At 38.0% G+C, this 24,954-nt stretch overlaps 1 protein-coding gene across 1 annotated transcript in view; it reads left to right on the top strand.

The window, feature by feature from the left end:
- LOC148948936 (FMRFamide receptor-like) overlaps positions 1-24,954 on the top strand; it is a 116,593-nt gene that overhangs the window by 5,986 nt on the left and 85,653 nt on the right. Inside the window, exon 2 of the mRNA XM_089094142.1 lies at positions 15,956-16,137. Within this exon, the coding sequence (XP_088950268.1) occupies positions 15,956-16,137 (182 nt within the window). The remainder of the gene's footprint in view (positions 1-15,955; positions 16,138-24,954) is intronic.

Here is a 24,954-nt window from a genome sequence, read left to right as displayed (position 1 = left end):
TTTTTTTCTATTGGTATACATAGTTTGCCTTGCCATTTGTGTGCCAGAGAAATATTTCACCAATGCTTAATCCCGACACAAATTATATTTTTTATACCTCCTCAAGTTAGCCTGAAAAATAAAAAATAATGTCATTCGCAAAAGAAAAATTCTGTGTTCTTTGTTAACTTAGATACACTTACACTCTTTTGATTTATTCGAATTTTAAGAGCAGAAGTATTAATGATGATAGCCCCGAATGTTTAAAATTAATACCCCCAGTCGTTCTCGATATATTGCTGTGGTGTTTTATTGGCAACGGTGCACACAGTGAAAAGCAACATTTAGTTTTAAAGCGTATTGGACTGATTACATAATTGTTGGGGGTTGACATACCAAATATCCCTGGAGAAATGTTACAGGAAGGTTTCACTATGCTGAACAAAATGACTTTCTAAAATTTTTGACTGGTTGTGTTTGGAAAATGAATGGGCTTGAGAGGAAGGGGTTGCTTACTATGAGAGGAAGGACTATAGATAATGTATAATAGTACATTTAATAGTATATATAAGAGTATAATAGTCCCTTATCATTTCCTGAAAGTTCCAAATTAATATGCCCAGTTTTTATAACTTATGCCCTTTTAACAATCCGGATACATGTAAAGTATTTTGATCTAGTTCAAAAATCTCCTAAAAATTCTCTGAAAGGCTCGCCGGAATTTTCTTCGTCTTTTTGGAAAATTGAATAAAAATAAACAAGTTTTTTTTACAAAATAAAACAAATTTTCTCAGGCGCGTAATTTCTTATGGGTAAGATGAAACTTATATATTTGAAATCAGCATGAAAATCTGATTCTTTTGATGTTTCTATTGGTATCAACATTTTTTTTAGAGTTCCGGTTACCAATGAGCCGGGTCGCTCCTTACTTACAGTTCGTTACCACGAACTGTTTGATAGAGTTCAAATATACCTAACTTTCTCAATAACGTATACTATAGTGAACGAATTGCAAAACTTACAGTCCTTAACCTGAAGATGATTCGAAGTTTAAATGACCATACGTTCCGTAAGAACCTTATCTGCCCCGGCATAACATACAACCCTTGTCCCTGGGCTATGGAGGGTTGTGTCCACCCTGGAGGTATTGTTATATGCTCTTTGAACTATTGTGAACAGTGGTAACATTAGGGGAACGGGGCTGGGCCATACCCTCTGATTTTTTGAGGGGCCCAATTTTCAACTCTGAAGCTCTTAGTTTCCTTTTCCAAATTCTTTGTTGCTTTCAATTTATTCCTGAAAAACCAAAAACCAGGTCATTAGAAAACAGCAAATTGAAGACACTCAAAGATTTGCAGCAAAAGTCACCCATTTGAAGAATATCTTCTTTGGCATGGTTTCGTCAGATTCGGCCTGTTACATTATACTGTCTCCAATAGTTCATGTACCCGTTCAGCCTGTAAAGTCATTTGCAACATCCGGGAAAAGGAGGTATCCAGACTAGGGTCTTGGAGTGTCGTTCCTCATTTTGTATTGAGTTCATGGTATACTGTAGTGTCTTTTTTTCCAGAGATGAAACATATTTCATACCACGCGTATAGCGTCTGAGCAAATACGTCACAAGCTTAGTTCAGTTGCTGATGGCAAAAAGCAGGTTTTTACATAGGCATACCGTGATGTGTATATCAGATTCGCGCATGCGCGAAAGCGGAGTATGAATCTTGTGTGGTTTTAAATGCACACGAAAATTCAACAGCTCCTATTTCTTGGCATACCCATGGCTCGAAAATTCAAAAGAACAGGACTCGGTATTCTGCTTTTTTTTGCCGACACTTCAGTGGATCATCGTTCAGATCAGGCTAAATGTATGGCGCAAGAGCACTCATCGACGTAGGACTGAGAAAGTGGAAAGTTATTTCAGAGTGGTAAGGTAGCACGAAAGCAGTAACCGGCAAAAAGCATGTACTATTTCCTGGACGAAATTTAAAGCTATTCAGATGGAGACGGCCGAATCTGTTGCCTCATGCCTCTCCAAAGAACGGGAAAAGGAAATATTAGAGAACAGACGGTATGTTAAGGCTCTGCTAAAAACTACAGCCTTACTTGGACGGTAAAATCTTGCGTTTCGTGGCCATGATGAAGGAGAGTCCAGTGCCAATCGAGGGAATTTCGTTCAGATGGTAGGTCTTTTAACGGAAATCAATCTGGACATGATGGACAAGTTTAGCAAGGCCTAAAGCTGTTACTTGGCACACGAGTGCCAAAACGAATACATTGACATCATAGGAAATAAAATTAAAAGGTCTATCACGAAAGGAGTCAGAGAAGCAAAATATCTTGCCGTTCTTGCTGACAAAACCAATGACCTCAAAAAAAAACAACTTGTAATCTTAGTGCGCTATGTTCATGATATGAAAATCAAAGAAAGAGCCATAGCTTTCTACCACATGCGCAAGGTTGATTCTAAGAGTTTGGCCGACTTTATCTACAACGTAATAAAGGGTATCGGCCTTGAATAGTCAAAATACGTCAGACAGTGCTATGACGTGGCAAGTGTAATGAGCGGACGTTTTTCAGCAGTACAGGTCCGTCTCCGGGAAAAAAAACTGCAAGCGGTGCACACTCACTGTAATTCCCATAAATTTAACCTTGTTATTGGCAATCGTTTGCAGAAAATACAAAAAAAAACTGGCAACGTGTCCGTGCTAACGCTTGAAAGGGCAGTTGTGACACATTGGTCTTGCTGGTATGGATAATTGGCTAAAATTCTGGTAAAATATGACTGCATACTCGCAGTTCTTTTAGTTGTTCAATAATCTGCTGACACGGAAGATATAATAGAATCTACAGGTTTTAAGAGTAAACTAGAGTCGTGTCTCTCCATAATAAGTTGTCATGTTATTCATGAAGTTCTTTCAACAATCAATCCTCTTTCTGGACAACTGCAGGCCCCAGATCTGATCATTTCAGAACCCTGCACTTTAATAACCACAAATAAAAACAACTGAAGACAATACGTGATGTCAGGTGTTTTCGAGTCCAAGTCTAAGGAGATGGATATTAATGTTGGACCTGATCTGTCGGAAACAAGCGCTCTTGCTTCAACCATGCCAGCAAAATCAAAACGAGTTCAGAAGATATTCGGAAGTCTCAACGACTATTTGACGACATCAACACTTGGAAAGCACAGCACTGAGTCTGTGGGTACAAGAACCGAAGATAAAATTCGAAGAGAGTTCTACGAGGTTTTAGACAGAGTGATAAATGAGTTTGAAGAGCGTTTTTCTGTCCAGCTGCCAGTAATAGAAGCCACACGATGCTTTAATCCAAATCCCAAGACTTCATGAACACAGATTTACTTCTCGAGATCACGAAATACTTTGATAAGGCTGGCATCGATGTTATAAGGCTGAAGGGTCTAGCTTTGATAGCTGGTGCATATGTGTCGCAGCTTCCACAGAAACAGGCAAACGCTTTAGATCTTTTCGAAAGGCTAGGAAGATTGAAAGAAAGTTATTCTGAGGTTCTTGAGGTCATGAGGGTAGTCCTCATACTCCAGAGGTGCCAATTGGGGGTGGGGGAGGGAAAGGAGCCTTGCCCCCCCCTAGACTTTGAAAATTACCTTTAAGTTTTATTTCACAGCCATTTTCTATTTTAGTTATGTGCTGTATTATACCAGCGAGACTGGCTAACTGGTCGTGTTTATTTTTTGCCCCTGTGCATCGTTTTGCACAGCTAATAAATAGCACTTTTCTTTTTTGATGACATTGTCTTGAAATGTCCCGTCTTTCCCACTCTTGTACCACCCTAATTTTACCATTAGGAGACAATCTTGTTTTGAAATGTCTAAGAGCGCGTCTACGCTATTTTATTCCCAATCTTCGACGGGAAATGTGATTTCTGAGTAGCGTTTATTCAAAACTAAACGTCAGCTGGTCAGTATTTCTTTACATTTTCTTCTGAAGAATTCGTAATCAAACTATGAGTAAAAAGCGACAACAAACTTTGGAACTTTTTACGGTGAAAATGCGGAAGAAAAATGAAGTAACTGGCAATAGTGACAGCGCTCAAAGTGTCGGGTTAGTGGAGATAAATTCCACTACCTGTGACAGTCTTCGGAAACAAGTGGAACAATAACTGGCTCAGGTCAACATGAAAGTTTGGTCTGTATCCCTGAACCCTTTGCAGGTTCCAGTAGCAGTAGCAGTCAAGAATCTCTCTCAGATATCTCTATGACGCGTCATGACAAACCAGCTCAACCTATTTTTGAGAGATATCCAGGTTCCACTTCTAACGGTAAGAAATTCAGTTCAATTTACTATAAGAATTATGAATAGATTGAATGCTCGAAAAACTTGAATTCCGGTTTTTGTTTTGCTTGCCGCCATTTTTCTATGGGGACTCTAAGGGCTGGAGAAACTGCTAGAAAAAGGGCTTTCATTGAGTCAGGATTTTGCAAGTGGAAAGACGTGTCTGCTCTAATAAAGCAACATGATGGTTCTGAAAGACACAGGCATTGTATGTCAGCATAGACGGAATTTAAGACAAATAGTACTAATACCTCGAGATCTATAGTAAATGCCTTAATTCAATCCAGATCTCAAGAGGTTCAGGAAAATAGAGATCATGTGAAGTATATTTTTCGTGCTATTTGCTTTCTTGGCCACCAGGGTCTTGCTTTGAGGGGTCATGACGAATCAGAAATATCTGCAAACCGGGGTAATTTGGTTGAATTAATGGAGGAAATTTCTAAAGGCAACGAAAAGCTGAAGGCCCAGTTACAGCGTGGATATGGCCACTATTGTAGTCATCAGTACGAAAATGACACAGTTAAACTGATAGGAAATGCTTTGCACCAAGACATTAATTCAGAAGTAAAATCACCTAATTACTTTGCTATTCGTATCGAGGAGACAAAAGATATTTCTAGAAAAGAACAATTAGCGATCCTACTCAGGTACATATCAAGTGGAAAAGCAGTGGAGCGACCAATCGGCTGCTATCACATGCACAAATTAGACGCCCAGAGCTTATCCACCTCGCCTTGTGAAACTATAAAAAAGTCCGATGAAGATTTGATGCGGTGTATTGCCCAATGTTATGGCGGCGCATCTGTTATGAATGGGGAAATTAACGGAGTTCAAGCAAAGTTTAGGGGAAGGTACGTCATGCAGTTTATGTAAACTGTCACGCCTATAGACTAAACTTGGTTTTGACAGACTGCTTAAAAAATATCAGTGAACTTTCAGAATTTTCTCTGTGGTGTAAAGACTTTACGCATTTATATCATGCAGCAATACTCGACACGAGCTATTTGTAGAATCCCAACGTATTAACGGGCAAAAGATCTTAAAGCTTGAGAGGACCGTCCAGACTCGCTGGTTTTACGCATTCCGCTCTATTTCGAAGGTGAAGGCAAGATTTAATTGTATTGTTGCTGTGCTTGCCACAGTCTCTGATAGGTTCAACGGTGAGACAGCGTGTGAGGCAAAGAGAATACTCGATAAAATTAACTCTGCCTCTTTTGTCTCAACTTTGCACATAATGGAAAAAGTATTAGTAATTGTAAATGGCTTATTAGAGCAACGTCAGTCCAAAAGTTTGTTGATTTATAAGGCATTAGCACTGATTTCTGGGACATATGAGACACTCCAAGAGCTAAGAAATGATAACGAATGGGACAACTTAAGCAAAAACACATCTGAATTCTTGGGTTTACACGATATCCAGGAATCTAAATCTCCACAGTCTAAAACCAGTGCTCGAAGCAAGAGAAGCCAAGCCATTTCTATTCGTCTCAAAGACTTTCTTTTAAACTCAACAACCAGTAAAAGCAATACCAGTCAGCCAGCTCAATCAGACTCCGGTGAACTTCTGTACTTTGATGTAATAGACCATTTCACGAGCGGAATGGACCAACGTTCCATGCAAAATATGCCTCTGCTCGACGCTTTATCTGCCTTCGACCCCTCAAGTTCCGATTTCCTCGAACTTTCGAAAGTGGAAAGGGTTATTTGTCATTATGAAGGGATTCTCGATGTCGATGACCATGAAATAGAATCCCAGCTTTCTCTTGTAAAGTTGCATCTTTCAAAAAGTGATATTTCAAAGATGGATCTTCTTCGAGCTATTAAAATCTTATCCTACCTCCCTGTTGCCTATTCTGTAGTGCTAAAACTGATGAAGCTAGTTGCTGCTTTGCCTGTGGCCACTGCCAGCAATGAACGATTCTTCTCGGCATTAGGGCATGTGAGGGACTATCTGCGATCGACGACGGGAAACGACAGACTCAGTGATATCATGATAATGGCCGGTAAACATCAGGAGGTAAAGAAACTGGATTTGGATAGATTAGTCGACGATTTTGCCAAGCAGCGAAGTTGCCGCTAACTCCTGTTTTAGGTATGTTCGCTCAATGTTGTTTTTTTTGGAATCTTCATTAAAAAAATTTAAAAAAAATCCTTCACCCACCCTCCTCCTACATTTTTGTGAATTAGCGCCATTGTCACACTCCCGCTCACAACATGCTCAAATGAACGATTTCTCTCTGTGTTGACATTGTAAAGGATTACCTTCGGACAACAATGGACAACGAGCGACTTTCGCATTTGCTCCTTAAGTTCTCTAAAACGTTTGCAGTAAAGGAGCCCGATTTGGAAAAGATTGTGGACGACTCCGCAAAAACGAAGCCAAGGAGATATCCATTGCTTAAGTAACTGCACGTAACTTTCAGTTTTTAATTTATGTGGTTAATATTCTATCTTGTAATGCTCGTGCCCTATTATAGTCACATTAATCGATACAAAAAGCCAAAAGTCATGAATAACAAGGCAATTTTCTTGATTTTAGCGTCACACTTGTATTTAAAAAGTAAAAAATTAATATTGCAAGAAATTAGTTTAAAGTGTTTGCACCAACAGCAGTTTGTGTCCAGCTGTTCTCTACTAATACTAAGTCTTCTTAATTTTTTTCAGTTTCCTCTCCCAGATAGAAAAACCGCTGTTATAAGTTTCCATCTTTTCTAGTTTTAAAAAGTATGCCTTAAACCTTGAATCTTATTGATCAGTCAAGAAATTTATGCTTGAAAGTTGAACAATGTTCAGCTAGAGAGATTACGAACGGCGAACGTAATTGGCACTGTAGTCGTGCATAATTTTGATTTTATCGACAAGTGTGACTAGCATGTGGCAGGGGCATAACGATTTCTTAGTCCCTAACCAGATTGCAAAAGGCAAAATCTAAATAAATTACGTTGCTTTAATGTGTATTCGAAGAATAATCTGAAAAGTAGTCTACCAAACAGAGTAATTAAATTTTGAGTCTGGACAGGGGCCTAAAATTGATCTTTGCCCCCCCCCCTGAGGTTTTCTAAAATAGTGCCAATGATTGTGAACAAAATGGCTACTTCACAATTTTGATTGGATGAATTTGAGGAAAATAGGGTGTCAGAGGTTGAAAGTATTTAGGGAAATGATGGGTTTGGGGGGGCTGGGGTCCAATCCCTTTTTTTACTATAAATGGCACTAGAAGTTATAATTTCCAATTGAATTAGCCTCTTTTGACTTTTCTACAAACAATCCTTTTATATGATGTACTCTGTTCTAAAACACAAAAAAGGGGGAGGGGCAACTGCACTCCGATCACTTTAGCTCTTAAGAAGGGTACTAGAATTTCTGATTACCAGTCAATGAGCCCCCTCCGAAGTCTATACGACCACGGTCTCTTTAAAAACCTTATATACCAGGAACGCGTAATTTACATCGCTTGCGCTGTGAGATTTGCGGGAAGAGGCGTTGTCATCCTCAAATACATAATTTCTGGACATTTCAACTACGCTGAACATCATGGCTATGTCAAAATTTTGATTGAATGTGCTTGGGGGAATTATGGGTTGTGGGCTGTAGTTATCCTCCAATCCCTAAAGACTATTAGGAAGGGTACTAGCCCTTTCAATTTCATGTAGAATGAGCCCCTTTTGAAGTTTCTACAACAGTTCCTTCTATACGAAGTGCCCTGGTCTAAAACTGAAACCACCAAAAAACAAAAAAAAAAAAAAAAAATAATAATAATGCATTGTGCCCACATCACTCTTTATTTCAATCTTTACCTATGACTTCGCTATATAGTTTTTCTGGCTGATGAAGAAAAGATTTCATAAGCTTTACAAAAATTTGCCTGTTTCTTTTAAGAAATATCACATACAGGAAAATATCTTCGTTTTTTCTTAGCTTGAGTCCAGTAAAGAACGAACAATGTTGTCAAGCTTTGTTGATACCAAAAAATATGTAAAAAATTGAATCTTAATGATGGTTATAATGAGGATTGACAGTTTAATTTATATAGTGATATTCATTCCTAAAAGCCTTAATAATTTTAAATATATTAAGGTTAAAAAAGTGGAAACGTTCAAAATATTATTTGTTTTCAGTTAAGTGCAAGTAATTTTCCGATATTTAGACACTAATGATATACATACTTGACAACTAAAATGCACAATCGACCCAATTCAAAATTCCCCCTACTCATTCCCTGAAAGCTAAAATTCCTGCCATACAAAGTGACATGGTGGAAATTTTTTTTTTTTTAAATACATTGTGCCCACTTCGATTTTTACTTACGAAGCGCTATTAAGCTGCTTATGATATCCAATTATACAAAATTCATGCGGTTTAATGTTAACCATCAAAAGCTAAGAACCTGAAGAAATCTTTCCATTTTTTGAATGGGGAGGAGGGGAAACACCCCCGGAAAGAAAAAGAGATCTTAAGGAAAATCATACCATGAGATTGAGGATATCAGAGAAATATACCGTAGAGGTTTCAAGCTCCTATTAACAAAAATGTGAGCTTTTGCATTGTTCCTCAGAAGAGAAATCACGGATGCGAGCTTATTTGTTTGTTTTTTATTTTTTATTCCAAGGAGTAACAGTATAAAATTTCCGTATATGAAATAAAAAGCCGCAGCGCCCTTTTTAGTGATCAAAAATATTACGCCACGGAAAAGTGGCATTTTCTCCCATTTATGCCACCAAACTAAGATTTTGCTCCATGGAGAACCAAGTTGCTATGGATTGAAAATACTGAGATAGTTGATCAATTGAAAAGAAGTAAAAACCATAAATCGAAATTCCCCGATGTAGAGGAAGTAAGGCTACACGATGGCACATTTGTTCCTGATAAGTCACGTAGTTCATAAAAGAAAAATGGTGAATAAGGATATGTATCTTAATCATCAGTTTAAACCTGTTGATTTACTTTATTTTTAATGAAATTATTCAAGGTCGTCTATAAATTTACATAAGATATTATGAAGGGGGGCGGTTGGTCATTGAGTAGGCAGGGGTGGGGGATGCCAGACGCCCTAAAGAGCTCATGTCAATGCCCAAAATGTCTAAATCGCCATTAGCCTTAAGATAAATATAAAGGGTAAGAAGGGGTAGGAATTAATCACTCATCTCCTTCATTTAAACTAAGTCTGAATTAGGGTGCTGTGGGGCGATACATCTCTTCTTATTAAAAAAAAAATTCTGAAATATTAGCTTCACCTTGGTTTGCTTACGTTTTCATAAAATTATAGAGAATGATGTATAAGTTTGCATCAGCTATTCTGGAGAAGGCGCAGTCAGTCATTTTTTTAATGGAGGGGGCGACAGGGGTGAATCTAAAACATTTTCATAGGAGGGACAAGAGGGGTTTACTTTCGGATATTCAAGGAGCATGGACTATGTTATAATTTTCTCTTCACACTACGGGGGGGGGGGGAAGAATGCCCTGCCTCCCTTGCCCATACCAAACGACGCCCCTGGAGGGCGGGGCAAATGCATTAAAGAGTGTCCCTTCCATTGCCACAATTTGTTTTTATAATATTTAATTCACATGCCTACCGGCATATAGATGGAGAGGGGAAGCTTTTTTTGGGGAAAAAGGAAGTGCCAATAGCAGCTTCGTTTTCAGCGATTTTAAATGGTAACATTTCTCTTTTCCAATGTAATTAAACATGTGGGTGCGTCCGAAATGTAATGAGACTTACTCTATAAAGAGGAATTTATTCATCAAATTTTAAAAACACCTCAAAATTCTTCAAAACAGTTCCCCTGGGCGTCGATGGACCGTTGCCAGCGCCATTTTCATGATTCATAGAGTCCCTCGAAGTTAGCTTCCAAAATGCCTTTTAAAGAGTTGATTACGGCCTTCTGGATGGCGGCAAGGTCATCAAAACCGTGACCTTTAAGGGCGGTTTCCAATTTGGGGAACAGAAAAAAGTCTACCGGGCTTAAATCAGGGCTATACGGAGGCTGTGATAAGGTTGAAACCCACTATCCGGGCCAGGTACCGCGTCACATTGAAGGCGGTGTAGCTCGGAGCGTTGTCGTGGTGGAGCTTCCATCGATCGGCAATCTCTGGTCGTCTCATTTTCACGTTTCGGTGCAGTTGCGCAAGGATGTCTTTGTAGAAAGCAGCGTTGACAGTTTGTCCTTGAGGATCAAACTCACTGTATACCACACCCTGGTTGTCAAAAAAGACAATGAACATGGTCTTCTCCTTTGATTTCACCATTCTTGCCTTCTTGGGGCACGGAGACCCCTTTGTGTGCTGCTCGAAACTCTGGCGTTTGGTCTCAGGTTCGTATTGGAAAACCCATGTTTCGTCACCTGTTATTACGACATCTAAAAGTCTGCTTCACCGTCCAAAACCTCCATCATTTTACAGCACAGGTCAACTCGTCGTTTTTTTATGTTCATCACTGAGCACTTTTTGTACCAATTTTTCGCAAACTTTTCTCATGTTGAGATTCTCGTTTACAGTGTTGTGTACCGTCAACTTGCACATGTTAAGTTCTTCCGCCATGAATTGCAGACTCAATCGACGGTTGGAGTCCAAGAGTCCTTTAACTTTTGATACGTTTTCATCCGATGGACTTGTTGAGGGGCGTCCAGATCGATCTTTGTCCTGAACTGTCTCCCGCCCGTCTTTGAAGTCCTTGTGCCAACGAAAAACCTGGGCTTTTGATATGGCATAGTTTCCGTAGGCCTGCTCACTCAAGGCAAAAGTCTCTGAAGCAATTTTGCCCAAGAAAAAGCAGAGTTTGTTGGCGTATCCCTGCTCCCCATTTTTTACTTTTTATCCCGTGACCAAAATTAAAAAACAAACTTTGCGGAAACTATCGATCTTTACTCTCTCACTGTCCAGAAGCGACCGCCAGGGTTGCGACCAGACCAAAAATTTCGTAACGTCCAAACTCTTAAAAATGTAACTTTTTCGTAACTTTTGATAGGAAAGTCTCTTTTCAAGGCAGGGTGCCTTAATTTTACTATCTAGAGCCGTAATTCAAGGGAGGAGGTGACATTTGTTGCCTGTATAATTTGAAAAATATATTTTTACGTAATCTCATTAAAAATCCTCGCTCCAACTTTTAAAAGGTTTATAAAAAGTATATGATAATAACAGTTCGTGCTTCTTTACCTTCAGGAAATTCTTATTTATTCAACTGTAAGTGCTGCTTCCAGTTTACCAGCACAACAGAAGGAAACCCCTATGCGTGTATATAACCCTAGGCTACTAGTTTGCTTATTTTGTTGTTGTTGCTGTTAATTGCCATTATTGGTGTTCTAAACCAAAAGTTTATGAGTAATGCGTACAAGATAAAAGGCAAATCAATAAACACAGGACAATTTAGAGTTTTTCAGAAAAAAAGATAACCAACTAGATTTTTTTTTGTTAAAATTACAATAAAAACGATCTTAACAAATCCAGCTTCTTAAAAACACCCAAAAAATCATTTTAATCGCTCCCTTCCCGTCTAATATTTTAGATTGGCTTGGTCTCAGTCTTACCTCCTCAAACTTCAAATTTGCATCACTCCAAAATGAAGATTTGAGTAATTCCGAGTGACAGAGTTGTTTTTTTTTTTATTTTATCGAACCAAAAATATTTCAATTGTTGTCTTCAGTTCTTATACAAAACAGCAGTTATTTTTACAAAAAATGCCTTTTTCCGTTTGTAATTTGAATCGTAACTCCCAACCAAAAGAAAGCAGGAAATAAAAGAAGACTTCACACAATTCAACCCCAAGAATCTTATCCTAAAGCTGTTTTGATGGATCTCACTAGTCCAGGCACGTACAAAGAATTTTTAGGGGAGTAGGTCAAACAATAAAAAAAATTAAACTCATTTTCAAAATGAACTAAAAAGTAGATAATTTTTTTTCTCTCAGGAATATATGAATATAATCGAACATAAGGGGCACAAAAAGCATGGGTTTTACATAACATAAACACCAAATTTACTTAGGTTTTAAATGCATAAACGGAAAAAGTCGATGAGTCGAGGAAAACCAATAAAAAAGATCAAATTATGCAAAAATAAATCGATTTTTTGCCCCAAATTTTCACTTATATTTATAAACTCTGGAAAAAACGTTTTAAGTATTTGAATTTTCAAATTAAAAAAAAAATTAATTTGTCATCCAAGATTACAAACTAAGTTAACATAGCCTCGGGAAGTGCTCTTACCGTTGTGCTATACTGATAAAAGTGGGAAGTAACTGAACATTTGGAAATGGTTGAAAAACAATTCACAAATTAAAAAAAAATCGTGTGACAAAGATATTAATGGAAGATGGAACAAAGAGATCAGTGAGTTGGAAATGGTTTAATTAATAAAAATTAGGGGGGATAATAGAAATCCTATAATTTAATAAAGAAATGCCGAGATATTCGAAGAAATTTTCATTTTCAGGGGGTTGGGGCTTCAGTCTAGCCTCCATGGTCCCTATAAATCAGTTTTTAAGTAGACTGTGAGCCTACTCTATACAGATGCAAGACTGTTTATCTTCTTCATAAAAATGGGCATTAGTCTAGTTGTCTTTTTCTAAAGTCAAATATTTAGTGATTGTCCTTTTCTGAAGAGAACATGCTAAACACACAAGCAGTACCATTAAATTCTTTATTTTATACTATTTCCAAATGTCATGGCCCCTTTTCTGAAAATACACCCACCCCCTATTGGTCCGGGATATAGCCCTAGGAATATATTAAAAAAAGATAAACCAATAAAATTCTTACTTTACAATATGAAAGAACATGAAAGAATACAACAAGAAAGAATGTCATCGCAAGATTCGACACAACGATGAAATGTATTTATACCGTTATATGTGGGACCTCAGATGGGGAGGGGGGTATGATAACCAAAAATTGGCCATTATATTTGGAAAAAGTCTAGGATAAAATCAAAAATTCCGGCTCATCTAACCAACCCACTCTTCGATGCTAATGCTTAGATATAACCAAGAAATGGCTCATTTTTGCAGTTTCATAAATTTTCTCAATATCAGCTGTTCATAATCCCATATACAAAGAGCAAGTTTTGTATATAACGTGATATTATGTCCAACCAATCAGAAGGGGTGGGGGTGGGGGTGAGGTTGTTACGCAAAGAATAACATATATATATATATATATATATATATATATATATATATATATATATATATATATATATATATATATAATCAACACTTGTCAATTAGCTGGTACACACGCAAGATAGATGCTAAAGGAAACTAGTCAAACGGGTATCAGTCAATAGAAAATTGGATCGCAAAGCGTGGTTTGTCATTGCGTTTACAATATTTAAACTTTTGTTTTTTGGGGTTTAGGAGAAAAAAAGTACCGAGGTTAGGGTACGTATTTAATATATACTATGCTTTGCCCCTTCCCCAAACCCCCTAATGTGCGAATATATAGCCAAAATTTGTTTCTAAACTATTATATTTTCATCATAGGCCTATTTTGTTCTATTTCATTAGCATTAACCAAACTTGACTTCTCACGTGTGTACCAGTTAATTGACAAGTGCCACATTATCTTATAATCACTTCTTTAAAACAAAATTATAAAGAAAATAGCTTTTATTATTATTTACATGATTTTATAATATATTCCTTTCCCAACTTCAGCTAGCTCCTTTCCCGACTAATTTTAGTATGACTGTTGACGGAACAAGATTCAAACTCAACACTGATGAAATTGAAAGTTGGTGAGGTGACTAACTGACCATTGTCACTCGTCATTAAACAAATGATAATCTTATGCTCATGAGAGAGAATGTTATTTTAAATTGCTATACGAGCAAGCGAAGTGGGTATTTTCTCGTCCTAAAAACTGAGTGATTGTGTAATAAGATGTAATGACCACGATGTGAAAGAATGTCGATACTCATGTCAGTGTAATTAAAATGAGAACAGCAGATTTTTTCACAAGGGGAAAAATAGATCACTCAGAAAATGTGAAACTTACTAATTATTCAAAAGCGTAACATAATTGTAACATAAATTCAAAAACGTAACAAAATGTAACTGTTTTAAGACCGTAAAACATACCGTTTTATTTAAAACGTACCAAAAACGGTACGAACGTAACCTCGATGGCAACCCTGACTGCCGCGGGGAGCGATGCTTTGGCAAGACCCCATTCACCGATACCACCTATTGAGAGCGCTCCGGTGGCAATTGGAAGGTCGCGCGTCGGCCAGTCTCATTACTTTTTGGACACATTTTGTAAACATGATAGAACCCCATTAAAGAGGCTGTGATGGTTACGGAGGCCTAGAAGATCAAAAGTGAAACAGAATTTTCATCTAAATGACTAATATTACCTATCTTCGTAGACCAAAAACTCTACAGTGAAAATATTAGTGAGAAATTATTTTTTTCAAAATTACTGTTTATCGAAAATTTTGACTAAATATTCAAATTTTGTCCAAACTTTTAATCACAATCCATCATTTCAATGCTTCAGCAGAAAAACTTAAAAAGTCGGAGGCCACCATTTATTTTTAAATTTTAAATATAAAAACTTAACAGCAGGAAATCAGGAATTTAAGGAGCTGGTAGCCCACACCAAATCTTTATGGGGATAATTTAAAAGCCAATCAGAATTAAAAACTTTTTTTTCAACTGAAAATAAGGAGTAACATTAAAACTTAAAACACAGAAAATGTTCCACATAAGATTGTACTGCTCCCTCCTCGACTCCCTACTGCTTACGCTAAAGTTGTCTTTTTGTAGCAGTTTTTTTTTAAGAACGACTGCTTAAAGACAAGGACCGTTGAATTGGAATTACAACCTTTTTAAAACACCAAATGTTTTAGCGTAACGAGCAAAGGGTTGAGGAGATGGGTGGCCACCTTGATTACGGAATAATTCCTGTTCATTCTAAGTTGTAATGTTATTCCTTACTTTAAGTTGAAAATATTGTTTCTTTAATTAATAATAAATTAAATTAATCAAAAAACAAGCTTGAGTACTGGGTAATCCGATATATTGATGATTTTTTTCATAAAAGGGGAGGGGGAGTGTGTGTAAAAATTAGTGGTTGATCCTTATAATGTGATCTGTCAAACATTATGGCTGAAAAAAAAACTTCTTTAATTTTTTACCTAATGCAATGCGAGGGTCTGCGATTTGTACTGGCCAAAAAGGGTATCAATAAACCTCTCGATAGGTTTCAGATCAATCAAGCATATACCAATTTAATTTCCCGGCGTGAGGATTGTTTCTGATTTATCTATCTTTTAAAAGTCAAGTAAATAACAAAAAGGCAAAAATGATAAATAATGATCTAAAGGAGAGATAGTTAGAGTTGTGGAATTAGTCAAATAATACATCTTAGGTAATTACAAGTTTGAAATTTGAATAGATGCTAACTCTATCATCCATAAGGGACATTTAAGCAATATTTTATTTTTCTATGAAAAACTTTAAAAATATCGTACTTTCAATTTAAACCGAAAAGAAAAAAAAACATGATAAAAAACTTGACACATCATTATTTTATGTTGTCTTATTTTTAACTGATCTAGATTTATTTTCTTTGTTCTTTCATTTTTTAATTTTAATTTCTTTTATTTTTATATCTCTTTACTTTTATAATTTTGTTATTTCATTGATGGAACACCAGATCTTTACTATCTAGGCTTCCCTGTGATAGTAACTCAACCTACGTAAAGATAGCCTATGAGGAGTTTCCTTTGCATTTTTGGTTCAAGGGAATTCTAGCCCCCTGCATGGCTTGTTTTGGCATAATTGGAAACCTTTTGACAGTATTCATCCTTTCAAGACCACAAATGATTTCGTCAATTCATATAGTCCTACTAGGTAAGTAATTAATATACAAATTGCTCCTGGGTAAGATTATTTCCCAAGTAATTATTGTGCTTATTAAACTTCTCATAGTTTATGGAGTTACAGATGGAAAAAATAAACTGCCAAAGAAAGCGTTTTTCTTTCAGGCTTTATATTCCCTTTGTCAGCTTTTAGTATTTCACATTTTTGCAGTTTTGATAGTTCATCATTGGACGCAGGGACGTACCCAGCCTCTTTTCATTGGTGGGGGGGGGGCGAACTTCGTGGATTTTACCGAATCGCAACCTGATTTCTGCCGAGTTTTCGGCAGAAATCGAAATTTTTGAAAAGCCAAAATTTTCGCCTTTGACGAAAATTTTACCGAATGACAAAACAGTTAGGGACGGTGTGCCCCCTCCCCCCTTGGAACGCCCCTGATTGGACGGCAATTTTTCTATCATTGGTGACTTATTTTCAGCTTTATCTTTTCACCAAATTACTTTCCGTTTTTTTTACATTTTCTTTAGATTGAAATATACGTTAAAAATTGAACAAAACATGCAAAAATGGCAAAATTTCCAATGTTTTAAGCAAGTTTTAATGGCTCAAAGAAAACTTTCAGTAATATCATCATTGTGGTCGGGTGAATGGATAAATTTTAGACGAAAGATCCAATTGTATAAACATCTTGTCCTTTTGATGCACGTTAGAGTTGTTGCGTTGTCTTACAAAAAAAAGAAGAAAAAACAGAAATAAACCCCAAAAACATTAGCCTTATGGGCGGGACAAATACAACTAAATTCAGTGCCTATTTTCAAAATTTATACAAAATTATAGGTGTGTAGTTTTGTCCCCGTCTTGACAATTCAGCATTGATCTCTCAGATTGTCATCACTGTTCTGAAGTGGAATCAAAACTAACACTCTATTTTCCTTTCTTTTTTCCTTTCTTTGAAGTAAAGGTAGCAAACATAGATTAAATTGGATGAGCTGATCGTGTCCATGATGCCGTTTTTTTGAAAAAAAAGGTCTATTTAAAGGAAAGTAAAGAGGGACATTAAAACTTAAGAAAAACAAGTCAAGATGTTTTTCAAGGTATTTCAAGACGTTTTCAAGACGATTCAAGATATTTCAAGACGTTTTTTTAAGACATTTTTCGTCAAGATGTTTTTCTTCAAGATTTCTTTGGTTGTTACGAAATAGGGAATCTTTACCTGTGTTAAGGATGACGCATTCCTGCGTGACTAGTTTCTTTAGGCCCCGTGGGGAACCTCCGCTTGTAACTGAGGAGGGCACACAAACGTGTTAAGTAATGACGATGCACACGTGGGGTGTTAAATAATATTTTAAGAGATTTTTTTCTTCAATGTGTTTTGATTTTATTTCAAAGCATTTTTTTTTTCTCAGGGAACCTTTATATTCCAAAGATTTTTGTCCGCATTAGCAATCAAAATAGATTTCCCCAAGTAGTAGTGTGCGCTAGACGCCTGGAAAAAGAAAGCCTTCCTGATATTTTTACTCGGGAAACAGATTCTACAAAAAAATCACTTCCATGCACGGAGAATTCCCTGCCCGCTTTCCATAACGATTAAATTAATTTAATTTAATTTTTTGAAAAAGACAAAACAAGAAATATATCACTGAATACCAAAATCGACGGTAAATTTCAATTAACAAATACTTCAATGTATTCTCTCCCGTAAGGCTCTATGGCCAGGAAAAAACAGGGGGAGAAACAAAAAAAAATTTAACAAATACATTCATCAAACTTTAAAAAAAAATAAATTTATATCGTCAAACCAAACAATCACTCCCCCCCACCAAAAAAAAATCCAAGCTAGGCAAGGGAGTAATACATGAACCCACCCAGAAAAATAAAGTACAAAATAAATCCGGAGAGATCAGTAGAGGAGGGGGTACCAGCCCCACGAGAACACCACCCCTTCGAATCCCTATCCGGACACTTTTTTTTAAAACTCCCACGCGAACACCATATATGGGCACAGAGTCCCTAGGGAGAATACGTGGCTAATGGGGTCAATGACCTCTTTTTCCAAGGTCGATTTATTTGATGTTTCTATGTGTAATAGCTCCGGGACGAAGGTTGCACATGCGCATTGAATTCTAACGGGAACAATGTTATTGATCTAGGACTCGAAGGGGAAGTGAATTTCCGATAAATTGATTGTTTAATCATTCGTGAATGTTATGGTGTCCAGAAATAGTATTTGATGTTGTTGTTCGAGCCAAATGTTATGACTTTCTCGGAAACAGTTAGATCCCATGTCTCCTTCTCAGCCAATCAGCGAGTCGGATACATCCTCCTTCTCAGCCAATCAGAGACTTGCTTACATATGATTTTCCCCGTTACATAACAATTCACCCTTGAGATTTCGTATATAACGGGTGTGCAATGTGATTCAATTATCAGAAAGTATTTTGACGCTGTGTAAACAACAATGGATAAATTTGATGAACTTGAAGCCTTGGCAACTTCAATTTACCATGTAAGTACATTTTTTATTTTCAAATGAATTTTCCATTGACCTCCTTAGCTCTATATTACCAGCTCACTCCCCCCGCCCTCCACCTTTGTTTTGACATCTACACGTCTAGCACAACGACCTACCCGTTGGAGACATTCCTTCCCTCTAGAGTTCCAGCTCATTCCCCCCTCCCTCCACCAGTGTTTTTCCACCTCAAATGATAGCAAAAAGAAATAGCATTTCGATAAATTCCTTCCCTCTATATTTCCAGCTAAATCCCCCTCCCTCCACCATTGTTTTACAACCCCAAATTCTCGCAAAAATAAATAGCATTTCTATAAATTCCTTCCCTCTATCTTTCCAGCCAAATCACCCCCCCCCCCACCATTGTGTTTAAATCAATGTCTAGCAAAAAGAAAAAGCCTTTCTTTAAATTTCTTCCTTCAATATTTAAAGCTAACAGCAAATAATTAATTCAGTCAATTTTTAATTAAAATGACGTTCTGGTTTTGACAATACATTTCTGCACAAGCATATAATTAGCATGTCACCCCCTCTTTCCGGTGTGTTTACAAACGCGGCAGCCAAAGTCAAAAGGAGCTGTTTCTCCGTCAAAATTAAAACACTTTGAGGCAATATTAAGCTTGTAGTTTCGTAACCTTGTATTTGTCGGAGAGCCGGTGAAAGAGATTATTTTCAAATTAAGTTTAACAATATATTTAGAACATTATGTGAAAGGGGGAGGGGGCAATACATTGCTTCTAACAGCTTCGTTGTAAGTAAATTATGTGAAGGGGGAGGGCAATACCTTCAATTCTACCGCCATCAATGTAAAATGAAAACAAACAGTGGAGGGCTAGAAAAGTCTTTGGGAGTTGCATGAAGCTAATATTATGTATAAATTGAATAGCATTTTAACCTATGTTTGCAAAATATAGGCCTACAGGTCGATGGGTTAACGATCTAATTTAAAGCCTATAGACTGGAATATTTAAATGGTAAAAATAGAAACAATGATTCCTATCCTATGGCTATAGACTACTGATTGTTTAATAAAACGTTTGATTTCTAAGTCTAATATATTTCTCGCGAAATTTTTACTTTTATGCTTTCTTAGTGATAAACTAAACAAAATAATGTTTAATAACTTTCTTTCTGTAAAAAGGGGCAAATTATTTTGATTTGATTTTTTCTTCTCTTCTTTAAGGCAAATTATGAAGAATTTGCGGACACTGCTTTGATGAGGCCTATGTCTGACGCAAATAGCGAAGAATGCGTGCCCCCTCCTGCTAAGAAAGCGAGGGCCAATAATGCGCCCCCTGCCATGCAATATGATCGCTGGCCAAAACCCCCCAGCTCCACGCTGCCTGCCCAAGTGCAGCCACCTACGCAAGCCCCTCTAAATTGAGCCCCAATGCTGTCTGGCCAAACACTAAAAAGAGAGTGGATGAATAGCTTCAATGCCGAAACCCCACCTACACAAGCTTTTTCAAGGGGCTCAGAAGCTACCCCGGCTGCACAAGTCACAGCTCCTGTACAAGAAATTAACGTCACCAGTCCCTTCGCCCTCCAACATGCACTACCTGGGCCTTCAAGAGCTGACCCAGCTGCACAAAATCATGAGGTTACCATCCAACATGCACTACCTGGTCCTTCGAGCATACAAGCTCAGAGGGATTATGCAAATGTAAGCATTTTTTCCCTACCTATCTATTTCTTCCAATGCTTTTTCTTTTTCAATCCAAATATAAACTTGTCACTGTGAGATATTAACCCCTCGCCCCAACCATTGTTTTCTCTCCCTCGGAGATATCTAAATGTAATTTTTTACAATGAAACCACTCTCTTCTCTGCTCCCTCCCTCCCTCGGAGATATCTAAATGTAATTTTTGCAATGAAACCACTCTTTTCTCTGCTCCCCCCCGCCCTCGGAGATATCTAAATGTATTTTTTTGCAAAGACACCGCTCTTTTATAATCTGTGATATCGCTTTCGATATCTAATAAGCGAATATTTTTAGGTCCTTTATATTAATAATCACTGAATTTGAAACTCACAATGATATTTTTTATAATATTTGATATTATATCTGTTGCTATCTCTTCGCTGTTATCTCATAAGCGAATATTTTTCATAGGTAATTTCTATTAATGCTCACTGCATTTGAAGCTCAAAATCTCCTATTTTTCACAATTGATTATCACAAAGTTTCAAGAGAATGAACTGAGTGAGATTATTCACATTTATCTATTTGTCACATATGGATCCCCGTAATTTTGCGCAAGGTTATTTTAAAATAACTTTCAATCTTACAAAACCTTGCCAATATTTTAGTGGTGGGGAAACATTGTTGAATAAGAGTTAACGGTTCTATAATGTAAGTTTACTGGGTAACAGGGACTATACTTTGGAAATAGAACAGACATGAGATTAAAATAATCTAGGATCAGTAGTAGTAATAGACAACCGGTATAAGAAGTAGGCGACACAACTTAGGTAGCCTAACACTACGGTTTTTTGGGGCATTAGGTAAACGGCCGGGAGCCGCGGAGCCCGGAATGCGCCGTTGGGTCCGGGGAGTGCTGTGGGGGCAAGGTTAGGGAAGCGCCGGGGGATGCGCCACGGGCTCGAGAAGCATCGCGGGAAGCGATGGGGGGGGCCCGAGAAGTGCCACAGGGATGCTCTGTGGCTCCGAACAGCGCCACGGATGGTCGGGGACGTGCGGTAGGGCACGGTTAGGGGGGGGGGGGGGGGCGCTGGGGGGAGCGCCGAAAAAAAAAATTTTTTTTAACAATTTTAAAATAAACGATCAAATTGTCGCCTTCTATGTCATATCTTAGATTATCTTCAGTTGAATTAACCAAATTTTACTAAGCAATAATAATTCAAATTTTAAAAGCAGTAGGGGATGATTTGAATACTTTGAAAATAAGCTATTTTTTTCATTTATAGATTGCATTGGTCCCATATTCGTCGTCCAGTGAAGAAGAGGAAGAACCAATTCTAACACCGCCACTGGAGTTTCAAGACAATTCACTATGGGACGATAGCATTGAAGTAACTTATAATATTGATGATTTTTATGCTGAATTTTTTAAAGTAAATAAAAGCACAGTTGATCAGGTAGACTTGAGCACAAATACTTTACAAATTTTAAATGATTTTACTGGGAACCCTCCAACCTCCGATACCATATCGACTCCACTTCGAACAACTGAAGTGGAGCATTCGCCAGATATTGTTGAACAGCGGGGGGGAGGGGTATTATCCCAGCGGGGGAGGAGGGTACAACTCTCCCAGACTTTCAGCTCTCCAATACAATTTTAAATCATATAGTTGTTGTCACTGCAGTGTGCGGGGACCCTTTTAATTCACTTATGGGGGAGCATTTTGTTTATAATCCTGTAGAAATTGTGCATACAGATGTAGACAGAAGTCGCGCGCTTCTGGAGAATCAAATTCAATTGTGGGGAGGTAGGGATTCAATTAAGGTCTCCATTGTTTTAAAGTTGTTTTATTTAAATGAGGGGAAAAGTGAGGTTTATTATCATTTTGAACATTACGAGAGGCGGTCGGTTTATTCAAATTTAGAAAATTTTGAGGGAGCTTTCATGGATTGGGTCGATCAAATTATAACGCATCTCGACAACTATAACGAAAATGGGAGTGGGTCAGTAGTTTTATTTATTGAAAATTTAAGCGTTAATATATGTAAAATTAAGAAAGATTTTATTTTAAGAGTGGGGGGCAGGGTCTGAGAGGTCAGTAGTTTTAAATTATAATCCAGATCTAGTAGGTTGTCGTGGTGTCCAGAAGATCTGTTTTGAAACAGACTAAATGTGTTTCCGATATGCTTTCCTCATCTCAGCCTTTCAGCCTCTAGCAGATGACGCTACCAAGAAAAATTTGGACATTTGGGCTGTACATGGGAAGGAAGGGTCCGATTTTCCCAGTGTAGAGTTTTCTTGCTTAGAACGAGAATACCCAGTGACGCTAAGATCCATTGATATGTTTGAAAGGGTTAATGCTCATTTGAATATTGGCATTACTATGGTTCAATACAAAACAGAATTTTAAGATGGGATTCGTACTAAAAAGAAGGGGGTGGTCTTCCCAGTAAGGGGCCCCTCAGTTGATTTGGTTAAACACTGGGTTTGGTTGTTTTACACACCACCTAGTCAACCAAACACAATCGGTCATTTTAATCCTATCACTGACATTATTATAGGTCGGGGGGTGGTAAGGAGCTTGTGTAACGTGTCGAAGGTATAAACTGCCTCTCACAAGAAAGTAGAAAAATGTATAAATTGAATCACATGAGGCACATTAGCCGGCATTGATATAAGACAGTGGACACGGTTTCAGTGGAGATTGCAAGTTGCAGTTTCCAAAATTTCCAAAATACCCTTTTCCAATGCAACAAATTATCTTGGGATTGTGAAGCTAAGTTGGTGGAAATGACTGACACCCAATTTCCAAACAGGGTCAAAGACCATCAATCTATTTTAGTCTCATACGCCACTGCGCCCCTAGACAAGTCGACCCCACTGCAGGATAGAGTAAGAGTAGCCTTCGGTACGGAGGGGGAGTTTATGGACAAGTCACGGACACCACTACGTATAACGGATAAGTGTGCTTGTTCTCTTTGGTTAATGACGCAGAATAAAATTTGTCGTCCTTCATAGTATCGTATCGCGTTTACACTTAACACAATAGTGGGGTTTGGCAAGGGGGAGTGGGCATAGTTGGTTGCTCCACGACCCCGTGGGTGGAGGGGGCCCGTTCGCGCTCAGGATAAGGGAGCTAAGTCCCTATAATATTGGTGTATGCCTGGGCGGTTAGGTGCGATTAACGAGGGGCATGTCTAATTGAGAACACAGTTTTTTATACCTGTGTTCAGTCTGATCTATAATTATTATTTGAATTTTAGATTACAGGCATTAGCATACATGCCCAGCAGTGGAGGGGAGTAGATTGTCCATGGGTAAATAATTCATTTACCTATAACATAAGTCCCAAATCAGCCGAGAAGTTATTGCTTCTTGAACTTAAATGGCAGGCCGTGGATAATTGACATACGGGTTGGAATAAAATAAGGTTTATAGATTCCTTTAGTTTTTTCCTCAAGGCATTGAGTCAATTGATTCAAGTGCAAAAAAGCGACAATTTTGATAGCTTTCCCTTGCTTAAACAGCACTTTCCAGACAGTGAAATGTATGACCTGTTGACCTGCAAAGGTATATATGCATACGATTATTACTGCTCTGGCGCACGCTTAAGTGAGGAGAAACTACCTCCAATTGAAGCTTTTTACAATTCACTCACCAACAGTGACTACACAGCCGAGGAGTATGAGTTTGCCAAGAAGGTGTGGTCCAAGGGGGATTGTAAAAATGGGTGGGATCATTGTAGTCTATACTTGGCCAGTATGTTTTAACTCTGTTGGATATAATCTGTAAGAATACAGACCAGATCTATTCAGAGTTTGGGTTAGATATAGGCTATTATTTTTCTACACCCCATTTAGTAATGGATTTAATTTTAAAAATTAGCAGGGAGGAAATAGGCCTAATCACCGACATAGATCAGCACCATTTTGTAGAGAGTTCACTGAGGGGGGGGTATGTTTTTCATGGGGACCGTATCTTATCAACTGATCCGAGCGGACAAAACACCGGTGCAAAGTCAAATGCAGTGTTCTTGGACATGAACTCGTTGTGCCCCTCGGCAATGTCCAACTACTCTTTGCCGTGTGGGAACTATAAATGGCTTGAAAATCCTTGTGAGTTCCCTGACATTACCATCGTCGAGGACAATGGGCCACAAGGATGGTTCTTTGAAACTGATGGTCACATTCCGCTAGCGCTTCACGACTCAGTCAAAGATATTGTTTTTCCCTGTATCAATCGGCCGGTGAGCAGGGGCTCTCTGAGCCCCTACAATCGTTCATTGGTTGAGGATATGGGGATGCATTGGACTCCCTCTAACAAAACCATTTTCTATTAGTTGGGTACCAAGTAGAAGAGTGGTGGAAACCTGTTAATCGGGATTGTTTTGTTTTAAACTAGCTAAATAATCCCTAACTTCCCTAGGTTTCTGCTTTACAAGAAGCGACATTATTGGCCTATATGCAACGACACTAGTGTCGATAAACGCTCAAAGGAAAATTCACAGGTGGTGAAGGAAATGTATAAGCTTATTCTAAATTCGGCGTTTGGAAAAATTTGCGAGAGCGTACGTAACAGACCTCGCTGTGACGTCGTGACTAACCCTCTAGAGTGTGCACGAATTATTGTCGACCCCAATTTTACGTCTTTCACGAGCATAGAGACTGGCATGGTTCTTCTACACAGGCGAAAGCGAAA

Source organism: Artemia sp. Qi Xiang Cuo, chromosome 9 (assembly GCF_049724085.1).
Source record: "Artemia sp. Qi Xiang Cuo chromosome 9, ASM4972408v1, whole genome shotgun sequence".
Classification (NCBI taxonomy): domain Eukaryota; kingdom Metazoa; phylum Arthropoda; class Branchiopoda; order Anostraca; family Artemiidae; genus Artemia; species Artemia sp. Qi Xiang Cuo.
This window is presented reverse-complemented; position numbering and strand designations above follow the sequence as displayed.